General features: G+C 40.7%; 5 protein-coding genes across 7 annotated transcripts in view; all 5 read left to right on the top strand.

The window, feature by feature from the left end:
• Positions 1-3,100: 3,100 nt before the first annotated feature.
• Positions 3,101-20,912, top strand: part of LOC133718472 (F-box/kelch-repeat protein At3g23880-like) — a 101,241-nt gene continuing 83,429 nt past the window's right edge. The window contains exons 1-2 of one of the 2 annotated variants that reach the window (XM_062145324.1): positions 3,101-4,436; positions 5,395-5,704. In XM_062145324.1, the coding sequence (XP_062001308.1) occupies positions 3,304-4,425 (1,122 nt within the window). In that variant the 5' untranslated portion in view covers positions 3,101-3,303 and the 3' untranslated portion in view covers positions 4,426-4,436; positions 5,395-5,704. Of the gene's footprint in view, positions 4,437-5,394; positions 5,705-20,912 lie in introns of those variants that run through there. The other variant, XM_062145325.1, reaches the window with a different exon arrangement.
• LOC133718471 (F-box/kelch-repeat protein At3g06240-like) lies at positions 5,857-8,857 on the top strand. The gene is made up of 2 exons (XM_062145323.1): positions 5,857-7,184; positions 8,664-8,857. The coding sequence occupies exon 1, from the start codon at positions 5,969-5,971 to the stop codon at positions 7,172-7,174; it is 1,206 nt and encodes a 401-aa protein (XP_062001307.1). The 5' UTR covers positions 5,857-5,968; the 3' UTR covers positions 7,175-7,184; positions 8,664-8,857.
• Positions 9,691-11,158, top strand: LOC133718473 (protein PYRICULARIA ORYZAE RESISTANCE 21-like). The gene is made up of 3 exons (XM_062145326.1): positions 9,691-9,838; positions 10,194-10,275; positions 10,376-11,158. Exons 1-3 carry the CDS (start codon positions 9,731-9,733, stop codon positions 11,047-11,049), a joined length of 864 nt encoding a protein of 287 aa, XP_062001310.1. The 5' UTR covers positions 9,691-9,730; the 3' UTR covers positions 11,050-11,158.
• The window catches only part of LOC133718470 (F-box/kelch-repeat protein At3g23880-like), a 32,046-nt gene continuing 26,033 nt past the window's right edge, over positions 14,900-20,912 (top strand). Inside the window, exons 1-2 of one of the 2 annotated variants that reach the window (XM_062145320.1) lie at positions 14,902-16,309; positions 17,763-18,095. In XM_062145320.1, coding sequence (XP_062001304.1) covers positions 15,095-16,309; positions 17,763-17,822 — 1,275 coding nt within the window. In that variant the 5' untranslated portion in view covers positions 14,902-15,094 and the 3' untranslated portion in view covers positions 17,823-18,095. Of the gene's footprint in view, positions 16,310-17,762; positions 18,096-20,912 lie in introns of those variants that run through there. The other variant, XM_062145321.1, reaches the window with a different exon arrangement.
• LOC133718475 (uncharacterized) lies at positions 18,729-20,227 on the top strand. The gene is made up of 3 exons (XM_062145327.1): positions 18,729-18,904; positions 19,264-19,345; positions 19,447-20,227. Exons 1-3 carry the CDS (start codon positions 18,890-18,892, stop codon positions 20,103-20,105), a joined length of 756 nt encoding a protein of 251 aa, XP_062001311.1. The 5' UTR covers positions 18,729-18,889; the 3' UTR covers positions 20,106-20,227.

The following is a 20,912-nucleotide window of genomic DNA, read 5'->3' as shown; positions in this document are numbered from 1 at the left end:
GTGTTGGGGAAGAAGCTCGGTGAAAACAGCGACTTCTACTGATGGTTTTGTGGTGGGTCCAGCCGCCAGAGGCCGGACAGTGGTGGTGATTCAGTTTAGGTTGCAGGGGAGATGGTTTTCTCTAGGCTTGGTCCTTAGGCCTGGCTCAGAGTGGATCTGTTTTATCTTATCTAGTCGAAATAAGTTGGTAAGGAGAATGAGTTTGGGTTTTAGGTAGGGGTGGGTTCGGGAAACCGAAAACCGAAAAAAACCGAGCCGAAAGCCGAACCGAAGCCGAAAAACACCGAACTGGTTCGGTTCGGTTTTCCGGTGTCAAAAACCGAACCTAACTGAAAAAACCGAAGATACCAAAACGACGTCGTTTCGGTTCGGTTTAGTTGGTAAGGAGAATGAGTTTGGGTTTTAGACTTTTAGGCTCTAGGCCCATTGGCTAATTTTCTTTTTTTTGCTTCTTTGTTTGAGGCATCCCTTGATTTTTTTGATGATATATGTATAGTAGGTTCAATCCAGTGGCTAGTATTGATGTACACCAATTGCGATCTTAGACAGATGTACTATTTTTATTGGTTGGGTCATGACGTCATGTAACATCAACTAGGTCAAGGTTTATTTATTTATTTTTTTTAATTTTTTTTTTATAGTTTTTTTAGTTTTCTTAGCAGTCACTTTGATTAAGGGTGCATTGTACATGTAGTTCTGTAATGGTTGTTACTTGCTAGGCATTCTCTTCTCAATTAGGCAAAAAAAAAAACATAGCAATTTTATTTGCTTCGGGAATTTAGGCTCTGGTGTAATTTACTGACGGTAGCTCAGTGAAACGGTGCGAATATATGAATATTCATTTTTCAACAAAAAATAAAAAAATGCCCTATATTAATCTTTTCTTTAAAAAAATGCCGTGGTGGAATTTCCTAGTCCAATAGCGAAAACCTATAGTCTAATGGTGATCCAAACATGATGAAAAAGAAAAAAAAAGTTCATTTATGTTGTAAATAGTGTATGTATGTGTGTGTAGTTCTCATTTTAATGATCCTCATTAGAAGGGCTCCCTCCCTATATATTTAACCGTTAATTAGAAAATATTTAATTAGTCCTCATATATTTAACCATTAAAATAAGGACTAGTTGAAGACTTTTGTATTAGATCTACTTTTCGATCACATTTCTGCAAATCAACCGTTAGATATATAGATATTTATGTGTAGATCATTTATGCAATTTTTCAACCAAATTGAAAATCGTTAAGACATTCATAATCGTGATTTATCGGTTATGAACATGAACAGTTCATGTTAGACAGATTTGGTTCGTCCATTGATTTGATCTAGTTCAGTACCTTAACGATTGACAATTTGAAAGAAAATTTTCAAAAGTGATCAACTCAATACATAAACATCTAACTGTTGATTTGCCGTAATGTAATCGAAAAGTGAGTCTCCCAAATAATGTTAGATAGTCCTTAACTAGTCCTCATTTTTTTTTTTTTTTGATCGGGAACTAGTCCTCCATGTAAATATCATTAATTCATTAATTATGTCCTTATGATATAAACCCACTCTTTTTTTTTTTTTTTGAATAAAGGGCTGGTGCGGCTGCCCTCAAGCCTTGATTAATGAAACTATCGAATACAAGGGGGGGGGACATTGAGCCTAAACCCCTGATTACAATAAGCATCTAGAGTATTTTCTGAAATAATATCAGAAATCTCTACAGGAGACTTGTATTCTAACAAGCACCAACTAGCAAAGAGTGCACAATTAGCTACTCCATTTGCTTTAACATAGCAGTGACATTGTGGAAAGATAACTCGATATGTAACCCGATTACAACATAGCATAAGTACCCGCTTTAGCACAGCTTTCCTACTATGTTGCCGTCGAAAAATAAATCCGACAACACTTAGTCTCACCCTGCCACTAGGAGGTAGCGACCATTTGACAAAGCAAGGAGCTCGCCGCCTACCTAGAGCAGACAAGGCACTCTGAGTGCATACACAGGCAGTTAGCCCGACGAACCCTACAAAATACATGCAGGGACTTATTACACGCCAAAGGCGCGACAATACTAGCCAATTAAAACAAATAAAACTGAAATAGAAATAACATAAACCAGCCCAGGCCGGGCCCAATACGAGGGCCCAAACCCAAGCCTCTGCCAAAGAAACAGGAAGTGCAGCAACCACCAGCCAATCATGGTCCAAGCCCAGCATGGCCACCTCCGAGCAACTGCCCACTACGCCGGACCGCCACAGGACAGCCGCCACCATCGTATCACCATCCCTGTCACGCCATCGAAGAGCGCCACCAACCCACATCCATCCCCTCCCCATCTCGGATCCCATGGACCCAAACCGGATCAGGTCACTCCGATCCGATCGGACTCCAAAGGATCCCAACCCCTCCAACGAAAACCTACTCCGCCGGACCACCGCCACCATCGTACCACCATCCCTGTCGCGCCACTGATGAGCGCCGCCACTCCCAGTCCATCCCCTCCCCATCTCGGATCTCTTAGACCCAAACCAGATCGAACAATTCCGGTCCGATTGGATTCCAAAGGATCCCAGCCAAACCGACAAAAGCTCGTCACCACCTGCCGGCCTCAGACCTTGCGACACCAACCCAATCCTCCAACCGGACCACCGGGCAACCAACCAAGACACGCCAGCCGCCGCCACCTTCCGTTTCCTCAACACAGTACCAGCCACCGCAACCACCCCAAATAGATCGAGATGGCAACGATCGAAGATTCTAAGCCTCATAGAAGACCTAATCTGGATAAATAGGGCCCGTCCGACGACGGCACCATAAGGGAGCGCCGCCGGACGAGAAGAGAGAAAAAGTTTTTTTTCGTTCGCAGAGAGAAAAGTTTTTTTATAAACCCACTCTTATATAAAAAGAGTTTAATGAGAATGAATTACAAACTTCTACTTCCGTCTCAATAATTTAAACATTAATTATTGAAAAACAATACATATATACTCCTTTTTTTTTGCTCAAAATATGTATTGAAAAACAATACATATATACTCTTTTTTTTTGCTCAAAATATACTACTTGACTCTGCGCTTTTCTCCTTTTTTTTCTCAGACCAGAAAAAAAAAAAATAATAAAAAAACTCTGCCCTTCTTTTGTTGCTCCCCAAAACTTCTTGTGCTCGTTCAGTCGTTCTTTCAGACTTTCAGTCATGCTCGCAACTACCTAGTAAGTTTTCAATTGCTCTTTCCAGTTTCAAAGACTAATCCCTACTTTAAGTTTCAAACTTTTAATTATCTTTCAAAATTTCGGACGAATTTTGAGAGACATGACCACCGGACTCCGGCTCCGGCACCAGAACAAGCAACTAGTCCCCTCCGGCGGCCGACCTCACATCGAATCCGATGATCTTCTTATCGACATACTATCAAGACTCCCAGTCAAAACCCTAATCCAATTCCGCTGCGTTTGCAAGTCCTGGCGTGCTTTGATCTCCGATTCTCACTTGGTTACGATGCACCTCCGCCGCTCCAACCGCCGCTGCAGGCTGCTTTTCTCACTCGCACCTTTCCAGTCCATTGACATCAGTGCACTAAACGACGCCGTTTGCAGCGTCTCAAGCACTAGCCTTGATTTACCTATCCCTGTTGAAACTTTGAAAATTGTGGGTTCTTGCAATGGCTTGATTTGTTTACTGAAAAATTCGTCTTTCGTTATCTTTTGGAACCCTAGTACTAGAGTCACCAGATTCTTACCGATGCCGAATCACTCTCATCTGGGTATCGTAGTGTTTTATGGGTTTGGTTACGATTCCACCATTGATGACTACAAGGTTGTATTTGGCTGCAGAGGCCAAAGAAATGGTGCTCTTGCAACCGCAGTCGTGATGTTTCAGCTCAAAACAGGGTCATGGAGGATTATCGATGGCCTCGATTATGTTAATTTGAATGGGCAGGGGTGCTTGATAAATGGTGCTCTACATTGGGTCGAGATGAAATGGGAAGCGGGGGTGACGATTCGGCCGGTACTTAGTGCAAGGATCATGTGTTTTGATTTAGCAGAGGGGACATTTCGGGAGTTGATTCCATTGTCATATCTTAGTCGGGAATATATCTCTGCTCGGATTGGGATTGCTGAAAATAGTCTCTTTGTATATATCTATAACAGCAGTGAAATTACAATGTGGGTGATGGGAGAATCTTGGACTAAAGTTATGCAAATTCCCACAGAAATACCTCAACTTCCTATTGGATATTGTTACAGTTTTTCTACTCCTATATGCATTTTAGAGAACGGTGAAGTTTTGATGAATTCTAATGGGAAGTACTTGGTGCTGTACAGTCCAAACGGAGGGGCATGTGTGAATGTTCTTGAGACTCCTGTTGATTTGGCACCGGAACCAGCTATGTATGTGGAGAGTTTAGTTTCGCCGTTTAAGGAAAATATCTGAAATCAAACCTTGTGAGTGTTTCCTTTGCTCTATTCTATAGTATGTTTCTTTCGCCCCGCGCGGCTTTGACCTGGACAAATAAGATTTTATATTTTCTTTACTTGTTCTTTCGATCCTAGCAATTACTCTGTTATGAACAAAAAGTACTAAACCTCCCACAGTTGGCTGTATCCATTTTTCATTTTACTTGATAGTTTAGTAGTTTGAAACTTTCTTTTAATCATCCAGAGGGCAAGCAACAGAAGTTGTTTTGTTACTCTTTTGTGTAATAAAAGAAAACTGTCTTCCGGGGCATGTGGTTTTTTGCCTAGTGGTTCATGGATTTGCCATTTTGGAACACATTTGCCAATGGCCTAACTATTTATCAGATAGATGATAAAGTTTGTTGGATTGTTAGTTTTACCTATAACGAGATGAGCAGAATGGTTGATTTTATCACTATGTAAAGAAAAGTTAAATTTGTATTGTAATCCCATGATCTGTGGACTTCGTCAGGTTTCTGTCATCCACATTTGATGATTTTCCAATGCCAAATTCCAGCTTCACTGACTTGTTTAGTCATGACTTCTGATATGAAAACCATTACTGTCTCAAATGAATCTAACTTCTGTTTGTCTGTAAATGTGTCATGCATTGGTTATTTAATTTTCCTATGGCACTTTTTTCACTTGGCATCTTGGCGTGATTTTTTTTTAAGTTTTGCCTTTTCTTTGGAATTAAACTAAATGTTTTAAGATAGCTGCCTACCAAAAAACACTCCAGATGGCTGTAAACAACTGCTGAAGTCCTGTGACAAGCACATTATGCTTATCCTTTCCTTTTCCATTGTTTCAATTAAGTTATTATATCAGTTTACTTGAGCTTAATTTGTCTTTGTTTTTCCTTTTGATGGTATTCCTTGTTTAACCGCTTTTCCTTTTGAGTGAGTGAAATGACTCATAATTACTATTTGTGAATCTTGACTGTCAGACCTGTTGGTGGCTAATAGTTGAAGACAAAGGGGTGGAGAGAACTGCTTTTGCTTTTGAGTGAGTTGAAGAAAAAGCGCCACTTGTGGAAAAACAGAAAATATGAAGAAGTTAAGCATCCCCTAGTTGAAATTCAAGGTGGGACTCGGCAAGAGGGTGGAGAGAATTGTGTCTCAACTTGAAAATGAGTTCCGAAGTGAAAGCAGTTACTGATCTCTCCCTATTTCGTACTTCTGCGAAACATCAATATGTACAGGATTACAGGTTTTTGTTTATGAATATTGTAGTAACAACGAGATTTCTCGTCTCTATTGATCCGTCGAGTTTTACCACTCCAAGGTTTTACTCTTTTCATCTATTCTCAATGCTGATAACTTGCAGAAGACTTGAGCAATTGATGAGATGAATGAAATTCTTTAACGAAATTGGACTAGGCCCAAAATTGGCATAAAAAAAATCAAGCCCAATAGCAAATATCAGAGCCCAACTCAATTTGAACTCAACTCAATTGAAGAAGCTCGTAAACGCACCGCATCGGCTTTCCTCCAAATTCAAAACTAATCGCCACTAATTCCATGGAGGACGACGGCGGCGTTCACAAGAGAGCTCTTACCAGTGTCGCCGACCTGGACGGCGTCCTTGATGAGATACTGGCAAGGCTACCGGTCAAATCACTGATGCGATTTCGCTGCGTCTGCAAGTCATGGCGTGCTCTCATCTCCCAGTCTCATTTTGTCGCCAAGCACTTCAACTACGCAAGCAAAGGCTTCACCGAGAACACCTCCGGTCTCTTGATATCAATGAGTCCTCTCAAATCCCGAGACTGTGAAGCATCCAAGGATTTGTCCCTAGACTGTGAAGCATTGAAGGACTTGAAGGATGATGGAGATGCTCATCTTGCAATTAGAAAGCTCGAATTTCCGGTAATTTTCCCCAATTCCAGTCGTAGAAAAATTGTGGGTTCTTGCAATGGGCTGATTTGTGTAGAAATTGACCAGAAAGACATGGTGTTATGGAACCCTTGTACTGGACAATCCAATTTGTTGCCAAAACCTACTGGTCATGTCACTTTGAAGCTTTGCGGAGTTGGTTATGATCTTACTATGAAGTTTTGGGGATTTGGTTATGATTCCACTAATGATGATTATAAGGTAGTGAGAGGGTACAATTATAGAGTTAGGGGTTCTGAGGGAACCGTGGTTCAGGTCTTTAGTTTAAAATCAGGTTCATGGAGGACCCATAAGGGTCTTAGTTACTTTTGCTTGGAAGGGCCAGGGTGCTTGTCAAATGGTGCTCTGCATTGGGCATTGACCAGATTCTATGATTTTCGTCCAACAGATTCAAGGACTATCTCTTTTGATTTAGCAGAGGAAAAGTTTCAGGTGATGATTCCATTGCCCTCTCAGGTTGGTTTTAGATACAGCTTTATTCCTGGAGATTTTCGTGGTGTATATACATATGGCTTTCCACACAATGAGATCATCAGGCTTAGAATATGGGTGATGAAGGAATATGGGGTCCAGGATTCGTGGACTGAAGTTGCTTCTTTAGATATTTTACGTGAGGATTGTCAATTCTCACTCGTGATGCCTCTGTGCCTATTAGAGAATGGTGAAGGTTTTATCGCCGCGAGTTGTGATTTTCAGTCCTTGGTATTATATAGCTTCAAGGAACAGACATTTAGGAATGTTGTTAGGGCCGACAACAAATGCCAATTTATTGCAGTCGTTTACAGGGAGACTTTAGTTTCACCAGTCACCAGTGATATTGCAGACATCTAAGATCAACATTGTGAGTTTTCATTTGCTCTTTCTGTCGAATATGATTGACCATCATTCTATTATTAAAGTAATATAAACTAAGTTTGACCCTTGACAAAAAAAAATTTAAGGTCATAAGTGCTCTTTTTTGTCTTTGATTATTTTGCTGTATCTGAACTTTTTAGAGTCAGTACTATGCACTGGTATTATTGCCTATTCTTATGCCATTTTGTGACATACCCGCTGTCTTCAGCTTCCAGCTTTGTGCGACTTTTTTTCTTCGCATTCTTGTAGACAATAAGCATGTTTGCTGGAAAACTAAGTTAAGCGCATTCCTTCATTCTTCACCCTTAAATTTTGGGAATCTGACATGTATGATCCATTTATTTTTATTTTGCTGATGAAAACTATATTTGAATCGATGGATTTCAACTTAGAAGTTATTCTTCCAGGACTCTTATTATTGGAAGTTGGAATTGAAATGCCTCTTAATCATGTTCTTAGGTTGGTCATGGTTACTGGAAACTCATTCATATACTTGATCTATTTTCCACTTCTGATACTTTTTTTTGGGAATTTAAGTTATCTTACCAAACTTATATTGATTCAAATGGTAAAAAGTTTCGGAAACCTATTCGGAATTGCTGAGTTGTGAACAAATCCAGTACTAAGCCTCACATAGTTTGTGCTATCTTCATTTTTCTGATTGTGTAGTTTTAGTTATTTGAATGTTGCTTTTGCCAATTTGGAGGATAAGCAATGCTGCAATAGAAGTTTGGTTTTGTTACTTTTCTGTACTAAAAGGAACTGTGTCCAGGGGCATATGTATTTGTGCCTAAAAGTTTAATGATTTGGCACTTTGGAACAATTCGAGGCCTTTAGCAGTGGCCTGAATATTTCTCAACTAGAAGAACGTAAACTGGATAATTTGTTTTATCTTTGTGGTGTTGAGCAGAATGCTGCTATATTGCTATGTAAAGGAAAGTAACTCTTGACACTACAAAGTTTGTATTCTAATTCAGTGATCTGTGGAGTTGGTTTCGGTTAAGTTCCCCACATTTGTTGATTTCCCAATTGTCAAATTCTAATCACCTGATTGTTAGTCTTTACTTCTGATATGAAAACAATTACAGTCACAATTTCGAATGATTCTGACATTTTGGTGTGTATTGAATCTAACTTCTCTTGTGCAATCACTAATGTGTACATTGTCTGGTGCTAGGTAAAATTTTCTATAATCTTGCCATTTGGGGCATATCCACTTTGTTTGTTTGTTTTTCCTTTTTTTTTTCCCTTGAGAATAGCATCATAGTGATATTTGTTCCTCATTTTTTGCCTAAACAACCATTTATATGTTGAAAGTAAAACAGCAGACAGCAGTGTAAACTCGTCCTTTTACACCTTTGTTTGTCTTTAATTTTCATTTGTTGTTATTAGTTTAAAGTAACTGATTTTGATTTTGAGTGAATGAAATGCTTGATACTTACTCTTTCTGACTCTTGACTGTCAGATTTGCGGGGAGCTAATATGTGAGCACCGTGATGCTCAAGGAAATCTCCAAAATGTTCGTACCAAGTTGAAGCTGCTGCAGTGGTGAAGAGCCCAGTTGTAAATGAAGGTGGAATTCAGGAATTGGTGCTCGCTCATTAGATAGACATGACTTCTGCATCTCCCTCAATTTAAAACTAAATAATTTTGGTTTCACTGACTGCCAGTATTGATTTTTAGTTGTTTAATTTTATTTCAAAATGTATCAAGATATGTTATCAAAAGACAAAATGATATATCTACCAAGATAGCAAGTCAAAAAATATGAAGGAACCTTTACTTTTGAGCAGGCCAAACAACAGTAATCACTTGTGGCTCAAAACCAAAAAGGAGCAAGTAGATATTTTGACGGTCGATAGACATTTTTAACCCAGTGGAATCCCGGAAGCTACTTTAACTCACAAGGTCAGTAATCTCAGTATAATAAAACGAGACCCTTCCTTCTCATAGTCACAGAAGGAGTGATTGAGCAAAACAAAGCGGGAAAATGGCTTATCATGTATCCTCCACACCCTCTTTTCTCTTCCATAACCGCCACACCCTCTCTCTCTCTCTCTCTCTCTCTTGCTCCTCTAGAAAGCTCAGGCCGAGTAATTCTGATATTCACACCTTCAATCTTACCTTCCCTACACTTTCACTCCAGAATTTCTCTCCAAATAAACCATGTTTCTTTACAAGAAACCCAGGGCCCAGATGACCCAAGACTTGAAAACCCATTCAAGCCCAGATGGCAATTCCGAGTCTTCTCCCAAAAGCTATATTTGGGTCAATCCCAGCAGCCCCAGAGCTTCACAGCTCATGAAAAAATCCTAAAATTCCAGGTATGCTTCTTCAGTCAAGGTAGTCGAGTCCTTGAACTCTGGTGGGCCAAGTGAAAGTGATGTTGTTGGTATTTTAAAGGGTTTATTAAATTAAGGCCAAGTTTAATACAGTTTTATGAGGTAAATAACTATATTTAGTACATTAGGTGAAGAAATGTCAGATGCATATTGACTTGTGGGGTCTTGAGTCTTGACCCCTTCACCATTTATGGTCGTTCCGCCCCCCTGTATTGAATCATTTCAGCCCAGACTCTGTCCAAAACATCAGATCTCATCTGATCGAGCACTCACTGCTACAACAATGGGGGAAAAGAAGGTATTTCTCCATGCACTAGAAAGTTGTTTATGCTTTTCCATTTCTCTTTTCTTATGTTATAGATAACTAGATCGCCCATTTGATCAATTGTGCTCCTCTCAATATGTATTTTTTTGTGGCCGCAGCTACTAATTATTTTAATTCTCAAATTTTTGCGCTATTTCTTCAATTTGTCACGTACTACTTAATCCATCATTCTTCTGTCAGAAACACAGAACCTGATGGATTCGATTTCTCATCTTCAAACCCGAGAAGATCAACCTCGATCAATGTTTAATCACGCCCTTCTTGTTTTGCAGAAAAAACCTGCTTTCCATATCTATCTAATTTCTGCAAATGATTGTATTAATGTCAGGTGACTATAATGATTCTGAAGGTAGATCTTCAGTGTGAAAAATGCTACAGGAAGGTCAAGAAAGTTCTCTGTAAATTCCCTCGTGAGTCTCTCTTTTCTCTTCCAGTTTGGTTCATTAATATTGTGAAAAACGTAAACTAAGTGATTTGTGGTACTATTGGTTGGATATTTGTGAACAAGAGAAATACGAGACCAGACGTACGACGAGAAGAACAACCTGGTGATCATCAAAGTGGTCTGCTGCAGTCCTGAAAAGATCAGGGACAAGCTATGCTGCAAAGGAGGTGACGCCATTAAGAGCATCGATATCAAAGAGTCCGAGAAGCTCAAGGACGTGTCTAAAGAGAAACAAAAGGAAGACAAACTCAAAGACGACGAGAAGCTGAAGGATGACAAATCCACAGGAACCAAGGACGTGTCTAAAGAGAAAAAAAAGGAAGACAAACTCAAAGACGACGAGAAGCTGAAGGATGAGTCGAAGACGAAGAACCCGTGTTGTATGGATTGTTACGGAGGGCGTCCTGGTGGTCCCTGCGAAACTCGCCCTCCGCGGCGGCCGGTGTACCCGTGTTGTATGGATTGTTACGGAGGGCGTCCTGGTGGTCCCTGCGAAACTCGCCCTCCGCGGCGGCCGGTGTACCCGTGTTGTATGGATTGTTACGAAGGGCGTCCTGGTGGTCCCTGCGAAACTGGGTATGGTTACGGTGGGCCTGCCCCTTACATACAGTATGATGGCTACTATGGAAGGCCGGTCTATGATAGTTACGGCGGTGGGAGGAGCTACACCACTAGTTACTGCGTGACCCGCCCCGATTGTTTCAGTGAAGAAAATCCCCAAGCGTGCGCCATCATGTAAAACTTTACGTACCTACGTACTGTGCTTTTAATTTGCAGCCTTTGTGGGAAAGTTTAAAGAATAAAGTATGGTTGGTGATGGTGGTGGACAAATTGCGATCCATTATAGAAGTTTCCAAAGTGAAGTTGTTACAATTTTCAAATAGAAGTTTCCAAAAATCATTTGCCTGTTTTGTCTTGCACATATGCCTTTTGTTTTAGGGAATCTAATATGCAGCAAAGTGAATTTGGGGAATGAATTGTGTATTTGATTGACTATAGGGGTTTATTTATATAGAGGATTACAAGCAAAGAATCATAGTCTTACAATGAAACATAATCGTACAATTAGGATATCTAAGAAGACATCTATGTAAGACTAATTGTATTACAACTCGGACAAGTAACTAGAGTTTGAGTCAGACACATAATCTAAGTCTCCTTAAACACTTTCCCCTGTGTAGCCCAAACTTCGGTGCTCCTCTCGTTGCCTCGTCAAAAACCTTGCCGAGTAACAAAAACTCAGTGGGACAAAAATAACCTCGATCGAATGAGAAAAAGAGTACAATACACCCTTCATGTTTCGAGATCGAACATCTCCCTTCGATGTCTGCATCTCCCCCTAATGGTTTCGGTTAAGTTCCCCACATTTGTTGAATGATTTCAAAAATGTCCAATAGTTCAGATTTATTGTTTGAATAATAGATTTAGTTGTTTTTATGTCGACAAGATAAATATGTACCTATGTTCTTGCTGTAAGTATTGTTTAGTTCCACTTTAGCAAAGTAATTGGGAGGATGAAGAAGAGAGCTTGGGTCGGAGTTGGAAAGGACGATGAAAGCTTGAAGTTAGAGAAGACGATGTTCCTTATGGTGTTTGGCGTGTTCTTCTGTTTTTTTTTTTTTTTCTTTTGATCGTGTACAGTATTGATAAGAATAGTACTATTTATTCTATTATTTCTTTTTAGTTTATGTTGATTTTGATTTTCCAAATTTTAATTTTTTTCTTTTAATAAAGAAAAATTTAATTTTAGATTAGAAGTATGTAATGCCATGTCATTTCTACATCACTTGGTGTTGTGTTGATATATTCCAAACAATAAATCTGAACCATTGGACATTTTAAAATCTAATGGCTCACAAAGTGTGTCAAAATTTGTGTAAAATATAGTGTCTCTTAATCCAGACCCTTCCTAGTGTACCGTAAACCCAAAACCCCAATTTAACCAAACAAAGACAGAGTTGACATGTAAAAGAAAAGATTTACTGACTATATATAGTTCCAATAAAAAGAATTGTTAGCCCTTGGAAATCTGAGAGTCTTGCTAGGAACTGAGAGTGTATTCCATGCACCTATGTGCAACTACACTGACCATGTGATAGTCACGTGGATGTTAAAAAATAGGGTTCCGTTACTACTGAAGGCGTTAGTCAAGATCTAGGTCATAAGACAAAAAAAAGTAAAACCTGGTGAATATTTGATTTTACCATGACCTCTCACATCCTCTCTCACCCCCTGACGCACAAACATCACCAAACCCCATTTCAGAATGAAAGCAGGCACGCCCGCTTTTCCTCCATCTTGATCAAGAGAGCTCCATTGTTGAGAACCTCCTGAAGGGAATCCCCCACAATTCCCATAAACCAAGGCACCGTACTCGTCTCCTAGGGCTCTGGCATGAACCAGGTTCCAGCTCTCCGGTGAAGGCTATCGTCCCTCTCCCTCAAGCTCCAGCCCATCTCCTCCCCGGCCACCATATGGGCCCTGTAGCGGATCGGAAAAATCGTTGATATTCGAGGCCTCCAAGAAAGCCGGCCACCCCACCTTCGATCCGGTCTGGGAGCCCAAGGTCGCTAACCCTTCGAAAGCTTCAAGTGAAGTGATGTCGTACAATTCTTGTTTCTTGTTAGTTTTGGAACGAGGTCATTGCTGGGTAATTTGTATATAGATCAGAACCTTCGATTCTCCCCACACATTCGACGAACGGACTAACCAATACACCAGGGACGTCGAAGATAGAGATGCGAGTCAGATGAGACTGGTGCGCCGCCGTAATGTCGCCTAAAGGCGAAGATATGGTCGGGTCACCGTTATAGCTTCGTGGGTCGAGAAAACGGGTTGAGAGGCCCGATGCTTCTGGGCTCTTTGATCTGAATTGCATATTTATATCCTAGAAATGCATGGATTATAAAAACTCAAACAAAATATTTTAAAATCTGAATTGAATACACCTTCCTAAATGTTTTAAGATCCATATGGCTGTAAACAACTGCTGAAATCCTGTGACAAGCACATTATGCTCATCCTTTTCTCTTCCATTGTTTCAATTAATATCAGTTTACTTCAGCTTAATTTGTCTTTGTTTTTCCTTTTGAGTGAGTGAAATGACTCATAAGTACTATTTATGAATCTTGACTGTCAGATCTGTTGGTGGTTAGTAGTTGAAGAAAAGGCCAGTAGGGCTGGGCGTCCGGACCCGAAAGACCGAGGGCCCGACCCGAACCGAGGAAAAAAGCCCGATTCGGTTCGGTTTTAGAATAGAGTTTTTCGGTTCGGTCTAAAGCCCGACCCGAATTCATGTAATCGGTTCGGTCTCGGGTTCTATATTTTCAGGGCACGAAAGCCCGAACCGACCCGAATACTGTAGCAGTTGCCACATGTCAGTCCATGATTGGGTGTTATAATAATAAGTTAAATATTAAAAATATATATATATTACTAAAGGTAAAGGGCCTTTACTCGGATTACTCCTTTAGACTTTACTCACTTTAGTCCAGCCCTAGAGAGTAGAGAGTACTCGACCTCAGCCTCCTTCTCTCAGCCGATACCATCGATGCCATCGATACCATCTCAGATTCTCAATCTCAAATTCTCAGCCCCAAATCTCCATTCAGTCTCAGCCGGTTAGCCCCAAATCTCAGTCTCAACCTCTCTCTCAGTCTCTCCAGTCTCCAGTCTCGATCTCCAGTCTCAACCTCTCTCCAGTCTCGATCTCGATCTCCAGTCTCAACCTCTCTCTCCAGTCTCGATCTCCAGTCGTCGCCGTCGATTCTCCCTGAGCCTCGATCTCCAGTCGTCGCCGTCGATTCTCCCTGAGCCTCGATCTCCAGTCATCGGTTAAAAGGAATACCGGTGCGACAAATCTTTGCCGTGTTTGTCTAAACTTGAAGAGAACAAGTAATTATAAATTGCCGTGTTCACTGCTCTGCTCTCGTCCTGGGCCCTCACCTTTGGGATTGGAGGAGAGCGTCTGTTCGGGCATGTCTGGGATGAACTGCTCATGTATAACCTTGCTGACAGAATTGGACTCACTGGTTGGAGCTGAACCGCTAATGTATGCCTTCCTTCTACCCTCACCACTTTGATCATGTAATTTGGTTTGATCATGTTATGTATATTGTTGGATCGTGTTAAGCTAGTTGGAATACGAATTCAAATTCAAGTGTTTGAGATTATATTTTCATATTATGTGATCCCTTGGGTGTGGATTGTTGTAATTGAAATTGATAGTGTTTCTTTGTAAGCCCTGGAAATGACAAGGTGCAGAATTGTATTTGGAAAACAGGGAAAACTGGCAAACATTCTTGAACTGGAAATTGGGCCCGAAAAAAGCCCGAAAAGCCCGAGAGCCCAAACTGGCCCGAACCGGTTCGGTTTCTGTCGGTTTTCATTTCAAAAAAAGCCCGAACCGGCCCGAACCGATATTCTCGGTCTCGGTCTCGGTTTTACTGATTTTCGGGCCCGGCCCGACCCGAGCCCAGGCCTAAAGGCCAGTGTGGAGAGAACTGCTTTTCCTTTTGAGTGAGTGAAGAAAAAATCAAGCCCAATAACAAATATCAGAGCCCAACTCAATTTGAACTCCTTAAAATGATGGAGCGATGAACTCACCGGGAGAGTGAGAGAGCAGAACTGGTGAGACGAAAATCGAAGAAGCCATTACACGCGCCGCCGTCAAAACAACAACAACCGCTGCCGCCGCTGTTTTACTCAACCACGTCCAAAGATTCCTCCTCCAAAACGCACCGCATCGGCCTTCCTCCGAATTCAAACTAATCGCCACTAATTCCATGGCGGACGACGGCGGCGTTCACAAGCCAGCTCTTACCAGTGTCGCCGACCTGGACGGCGTCCTTGATGAGATACTGGCAAGGCTACCGGTCAAATCACTGATGCGATTTCGCTGCGTCTGCAAGTCATGGCGTGCTCTCATCTCCCAGTCTCGTTTTGTCACCAAGCACTTCAACTACGCAAGCAAAGGCTTCACCGAGAACACCTCCAGGCTCTTGATATCAATGAGTCCTCTCCAATCCCGAGACTGTGAAGCATCCAAGGACTTATCCCTAGACTGTGAGGCATTGAAGGAGTTGAAGGATGATGGAGATGCTCATCTTGCAATCGGAAAGCTCGAGTTTCCGGTAATGTTCCCTGATTCAAGTATTAGAAAAATTGTGGGTTCTTGCAATGGGCTGATTTGTGTAGAAATTGACCAGAAAGACATGGTGTTATGGAACCCTTGTACTGGACAATCCAATTTGTTGCCAAAACCTACTGGTCATGTCACTTTGAAGCTTTGCGGAGTTGGTTATGATCTTACTATGAAGTTTTGGGGATTTGGTTATGATTCCACTAATGATGATTATAAGGTAGTGAGAGGGTACAATCATACAGTTAGGGGTTCTGAGGAAACCAGGGTTCAGGTCTTTAGTTTAAAATCAGGTTCATGGAGGACCCATGAGGGTCTCGGTTACTTTTGCTTGGCAGGGCCGGCGTGCTTGTTAAATGGTGCTCTGCATTGGCAAGGGACCATAATTGATGATTTTCATCCAAGAGATTCAAGGATTATCTCTTTTGATTTAGCAGAGGAAAAGTTTCGGGAGATGCTTCCATTGCCCTCTCTGGTTGGGTTTAGATGCGACTTTATTCCTGGAGATTGTCTTGGTGTATATGAATATAGCATTCTACACGATGAGATCTTCAGGTTTAGAATATGGATGATGAAGGAATATGGGGTCAAGGAATCGTGGACTGAAGTTGCTTCTTTTGATTTACCAAAAGATTATAAATTCTCACCCGTGACGCCTCTGTGCATATTAGAGAATGGTGAAGGTTTGATCGCCAGCAGATTTGATTTTCAGTCCTTGGTATTCTATAGCTTCAAGGAACAGACATTTAGGAATGTTTTTAGGACCCACAACAGATGGAAATTTGATGGACTCATTTACAGGGAGACTTTAGTTTCACCAGTCACCAGTGGTATTGCAGACATCTCTAAGATCAACACTGTGAGTTTTCATTTGCTCTTTCTGTCAAATATGATTGACTATCATTCTATTACTAAATTTATATAAACTAAGTTTGGCCCTTGACAAAAAAAAAATTAAGGTCCTAATACCACACACTAGAATTATTGTCTATTCTTTTGCCATTTTGTGACACACCCACTGTCTTCCAGCTTCCAGCTTTGTGCGACTTTTCTTCTTCACATTGTTGTAGACAATAAGCATATTTGCTGGAAAACTAAGTTAAGCATGCATTCTTCATTCTTCAACCTTAAATTTTGGGAATCTGACATGTATGATTCATTTATTTTTTTATTTTGCTGATGAAAACCATATTTGAATCGATGGATTTCAACTTAGAAGTTATTCTTCCAGTAACCTTATTGTTGGAAGTTGGAATTGAAATGCCTTTTAATCATGTTCTTAGGTTGGCCATGGTTACTGGAAACTCATTCATATACTGAATCTATTTTCCACTTCTGATACTTTTTTTTTGGGAATTTTAGTTATCTTACCAAACTTATATTGATTCAAATGGTAAAAAGTTTCCCAATTTGGAAACCTCTTCGGAATTGCTGAGTTGTGAACAAATCCTGTACTAAGCCTCACAGAGTGTGTGTTATCTTCATTTTTCTGATTGTGTAGTTTTAGTTATTTGAATATTGCTTTTGCCAGTTTAGAGGATAAGCAATGCTGCAATAGAAGTTTGGTTTTGTTACTTTTCTGTACTAAAAGGAACTGTGTCCAGGGGCATATGTATTTGTGCCTAAGAGTTTAATGATTTGGCACTTTGGAACAATTGGAGGCCTTTGGCAGTGGCCTCAATATCTCTCAACTAGAAGAACATAAACTGGATAATTTGTTTTATCTTTGTGGAGTTGAGCATAATGCTGCGATATTGCTATGTAATGGAAAGTGACTCTTGACGCTACAAAGTTTGTATTCTAATTCAGTGATCTGTGGAGTTGGTTTCGGTTAAGTTCCCCACATTTGTTAATTTCCCAATTGTCAAATTCTAATTACCTGATTGTTAGTCTTTACTTATGAAAACAATTACCGTCACGATTTCGAATGATTCTGAAATTTTGGTGTGATATTGAATCTAACTTCTCTTGTGCAATCACTACCATGTGTATTGTCTGGTGCTTGGTAAAATTTTCTATAATCTTGCCATTTGGGGCATATCCACTTTGTTTGTTTGTTTTTCCATTTTTTCCTTCAGAATAGCATCATAGTGATAATTGTTCCTCATTTTTTGCGTAAACAACCATTTATATGTTGAAAGTAAAACAGCAGACAACAGTGTAAGCTTGTCCTGTTACACCTTTATTTGTCTTTGATTTTCATTTGTTGGTATTAGTTTGAAGTGAGAAAATAGATTGCGGAACTGATTTTGATTTTGATTTTGAGTGAATGAAATGCTTGATACTTACTCTTTCTGACTCTTGACTGTCAGATTTGTGGGGAGCTAATTTTTGAGCACCATGATGCTCAAGGAAATCTGCAAAATGTTTGAACCAAGTTGAAGCTGCTTCAGAGGTGAAGAGCCCAGTTGTAAATGAAGGTGGAATTCAGGAATAGGTGCTCGCATTAGATAGACATGACTTCTGCATCTCCCTCAATGTACAACTAAATTGTTTTGGTTTCACCGACTGCCAGTATTGGTTTTTAGTTGTTTAATTTTATTTCAAAATGTATCAAGATATGTTATCAAAAGACAAAATGATATATCTACCAAGATAGCAAGTCAAAAAATATGAAGGAAACCTTTACTTTTGAGCAGGCCAAACAACAGTAATCACTTGTGGCTCAAAACCAAAAAGGAGCAAGTAAATATTTTGACGGTCGATAGACATTTTTAACCCAGTGGAATCCCGGAAGCTACTTTCACTCACAACGTCAATATAATAAAACGAGATCCTTCCTTCTCATGGTCACAGACGGAGTCATTAAGCAAAACAAAGCGGGAAAATGGATTATCATGTATCCTCCACACCCTCTTTTCTCTTCCATAACCGCCACACCCTCTCTCTCTTGATCCTCTAGAAAGCTCAGGCCTAGTGACTCTGATATTCACACCTTCAATCTCACCTTCCCTACACTTCACTGTTCACTCCAGAATTTCTCTCCAAATAAACCATGTTTCTTTACAAGAAACTCAGAGCACAGATGTCCCAAGACTTGAAAACCCTCCAAGCCCAGATGGCAATTCCGAGTCTTCTCCCAAAAGCTATATTTGGGTCAATCCCAGCAGCCCCAGAGCTTCACAGCTCAGGAAGAAATCCTACGATTCCAGGTATGCTTCTTTAGTCAAAGTAGTCGAGTCCTTGAACTCTGTTGGTCCAAGTGAAAGTGATGTTGTTGGTATTTTAAAGGGTTTATTGAATTAAGGCTAAGTTTAATACATTGTATGAGATAGTTATATACATTTAGTGCATTAAGTGAAGAAATGTCAGATGTTGACATGGGGGGTCTTGACCCCTTCACCATTTATAGTCGTTCCGCCCCTGTATTCAATCATTTTAGCCCAGACTCTGTCCAAAACATCAGATCTCATCTGATCGAGCACTCACCGCTACAACAATGGGGGAAAAGAAGGTATTTCTCTATGCACTAGAAAGTTGTTTATGCTTTTCCATTTCTTTTTTCTTATGATATAGATAACTAGATCACCCATTTGCTCCTCTCAATATGTATTTTTTGTGGCTGCAGCTACTAATTATTTTAATTCGATCTCAAGTTTTTGCGCTGTTTCTTCTTCAATTTGTCACATATATACCACTCAATCCATCATTCTTCTGTCAGAAACACAGAACCTGATGGATTCGATTTCTCATCTTCAAATCCGTGAACATCAACCTCGATCAATTCTTAATCAAGCCCTTCTTGTTTTGCAGAAAAAACCACCTTTCTATATCTAGCTATCTAATTTCTGCAAATGATTGTATTAATGTCAGGTGACTATAATGATTCTGAAGGTAGACCTTCAGTGTGAAAAATGCTACAGGAAGGTCAAAAAAGTTCTATGTAAATTCCCTCGTGAGTCTCTCTTTTCTCTTCCTGTTCGGTTCATTAATATTGTGAAAAACGTAAACTAAGTGATTTGTGGTACTATTGGTTGGATATTTTGTGAACAACAGAAATACGAGACCAGGCGTACGACGAGAAGAACAACCTGGTGATCATCAAAGTGGTCTGCTGCAATCCTGAAAAGATCAGGGACAAGCTATGCTGCAAAGGAGGTGGATGCATTAAGAGCATCGAGATCAAAGAGCCCGAGAAGCCCAAGCCTCCTCCTCCTCCTCCGGCGCCGAAACCCGCTCCGGCTCCACCTCCGGCGCCGAAACCTGCTCCGGCTCCACCTCCGGCTCCGAAACCTGCTCCGCCTCCACCTCCGGCGCCTAAACCAGCTCCAGCTCCGGAGCCAAAACCTGCTCCGGTTCCTCCTTGCTGTCCGCGGCCTGTGCACCCGTGTTGTATGGATTGTTACGAAGGGCGTCGTGGTGGACCTTGTGAGACTGGGTATGGTTACGGTGGGCGTGCCCCGGCTCCGGTTCCTGCTTGCCCTCCGTGGCCGGTGAACCCGTGTTGTATGGATTGTTACGAAGGGCGTCCTGGTGGTCCCTGCGAAACTGGGTATGGTTACGGTAGGCCTGCCCCTTACATACAGTACGATGGCTACTATGGAATGCCGGTCTATGATAGTTACGGCGGTGGGAGGAGCTATACTACTAGTTACTGCGTGACCCGCCCCGATTGTTTCAGAGAAGAAAATCCTCAAGCGTGCGCCATCATGTAATAAAACCATACGTACCTACCTACTGTGCCTTTTGCTGCCTTTGTGGGGAAGTTTCCATCAGCTCGATCGGTGGTCCTTCATTTTTAAGTTGTACGACGTTGAAGTAAAGAATAAAAAGTATGGTTGGTGATGGTGATGGTGGTGGTGGTGGTGGACAAGTCGCGATCAGATTATCCCAGCCATCCCACTATAGAAGTTTCCAAAATGAAGTTGTTACAATTTTTATTCTATTAATGAATTAGAAGTTTCCAAAAATCATCTGCATATTTTGTCCTGCACATGTGTTTGCATGCATATATGCCTTTTGTTTTAGAGAATCTAAATATGTAGGAGAGATAATTTGGGGAATGAATTGTGTATTCCATTGATAATAGGGGTCTATTTATATAGAGGATTACAAGTAAATAATCATAGTCTTACAATGAAACATAATCGTATAATAATTAGGATATATATCTAAAAAGGCATCGGTAAGACTAACTGTATTACAACTCGGACAAGTAACTAGAGTTTGGGCCTGACACATATAATCTAGGTGTCCTTAAACACTTCCCCTTGTGTCGCCCAAATGTTGGTGCTCATCTCGTTGCCTCGTCAAAAACCTTACCGAGTAACAAAAACTCAGTGGGACAAAAATAAAGAGTACAATACACCCTACATGTTTCAAGATCGAACATGTAGACATCTCCCTCTGATGTCTACATCTCCCCCTAATGATTTCAGTTAAGTTCCCCATATTTGTTGAATGATTTTGAAAATGTCCAATTAATGGTTCAGATTTATTGTTTGAATAATAGATTTAGTTGT

The sequence above is a fragment of the Rosa rugosa genome, chromosome 6, assembly GCF_958449725.1.
Source record: "Rosa rugosa chromosome 6, drRosRugo1.1, whole genome shotgun sequence".
In the NCBI taxonomy this organism is placed as follows: Eukaryota; Viridiplantae; Streptophyta; class Magnoliopsida; order Rosales; family Rosaceae; genus Rosa; species Rosa rugosa.
Note: the sequence above shows the minus strand (reverse complement) of the source record. Positions and strands in the feature narration are given on the sequence as shown.

Coding starts and splice junctions, on each gene's coding strand:
- LOC133718473 (XM_062145326.1), top strand. CDS start 9,731: ATGGTCGTTCCGCCCCCCTGTATTGAATCATTTCAGCCCAGACTCTGT. Junction 9,839..10,193: donor CAACAATGGGGGAAAAGAAG/GTATTTCTCCAT, acceptor TATTAATGTCAG/GTGACTATAATGATTCTGAA. Junction 10,276..10,375: donor AGTTCTCTGTAAATTCCCTC/GTGAGTCTCTCT, acceptor TGTGAACAAGAG/AAATACGAGACCAGACGTAC.
- LOC133718475 (XM_062145327.1), top strand. Junction 19,346..19,446: donor AGTTCTATGTAAATTCCCTC/GTGAGTCTCTCT, acceptor TGTGAACAACAG/AAATACGAGACCAGGCGTAC.
- LOC133718471 (XM_062145323.1), top strand. CDS start 5,969: ATGGAGGACGACGGCGGCGTTCACAAGAGAGCTCTTACCAGTGTCGCC.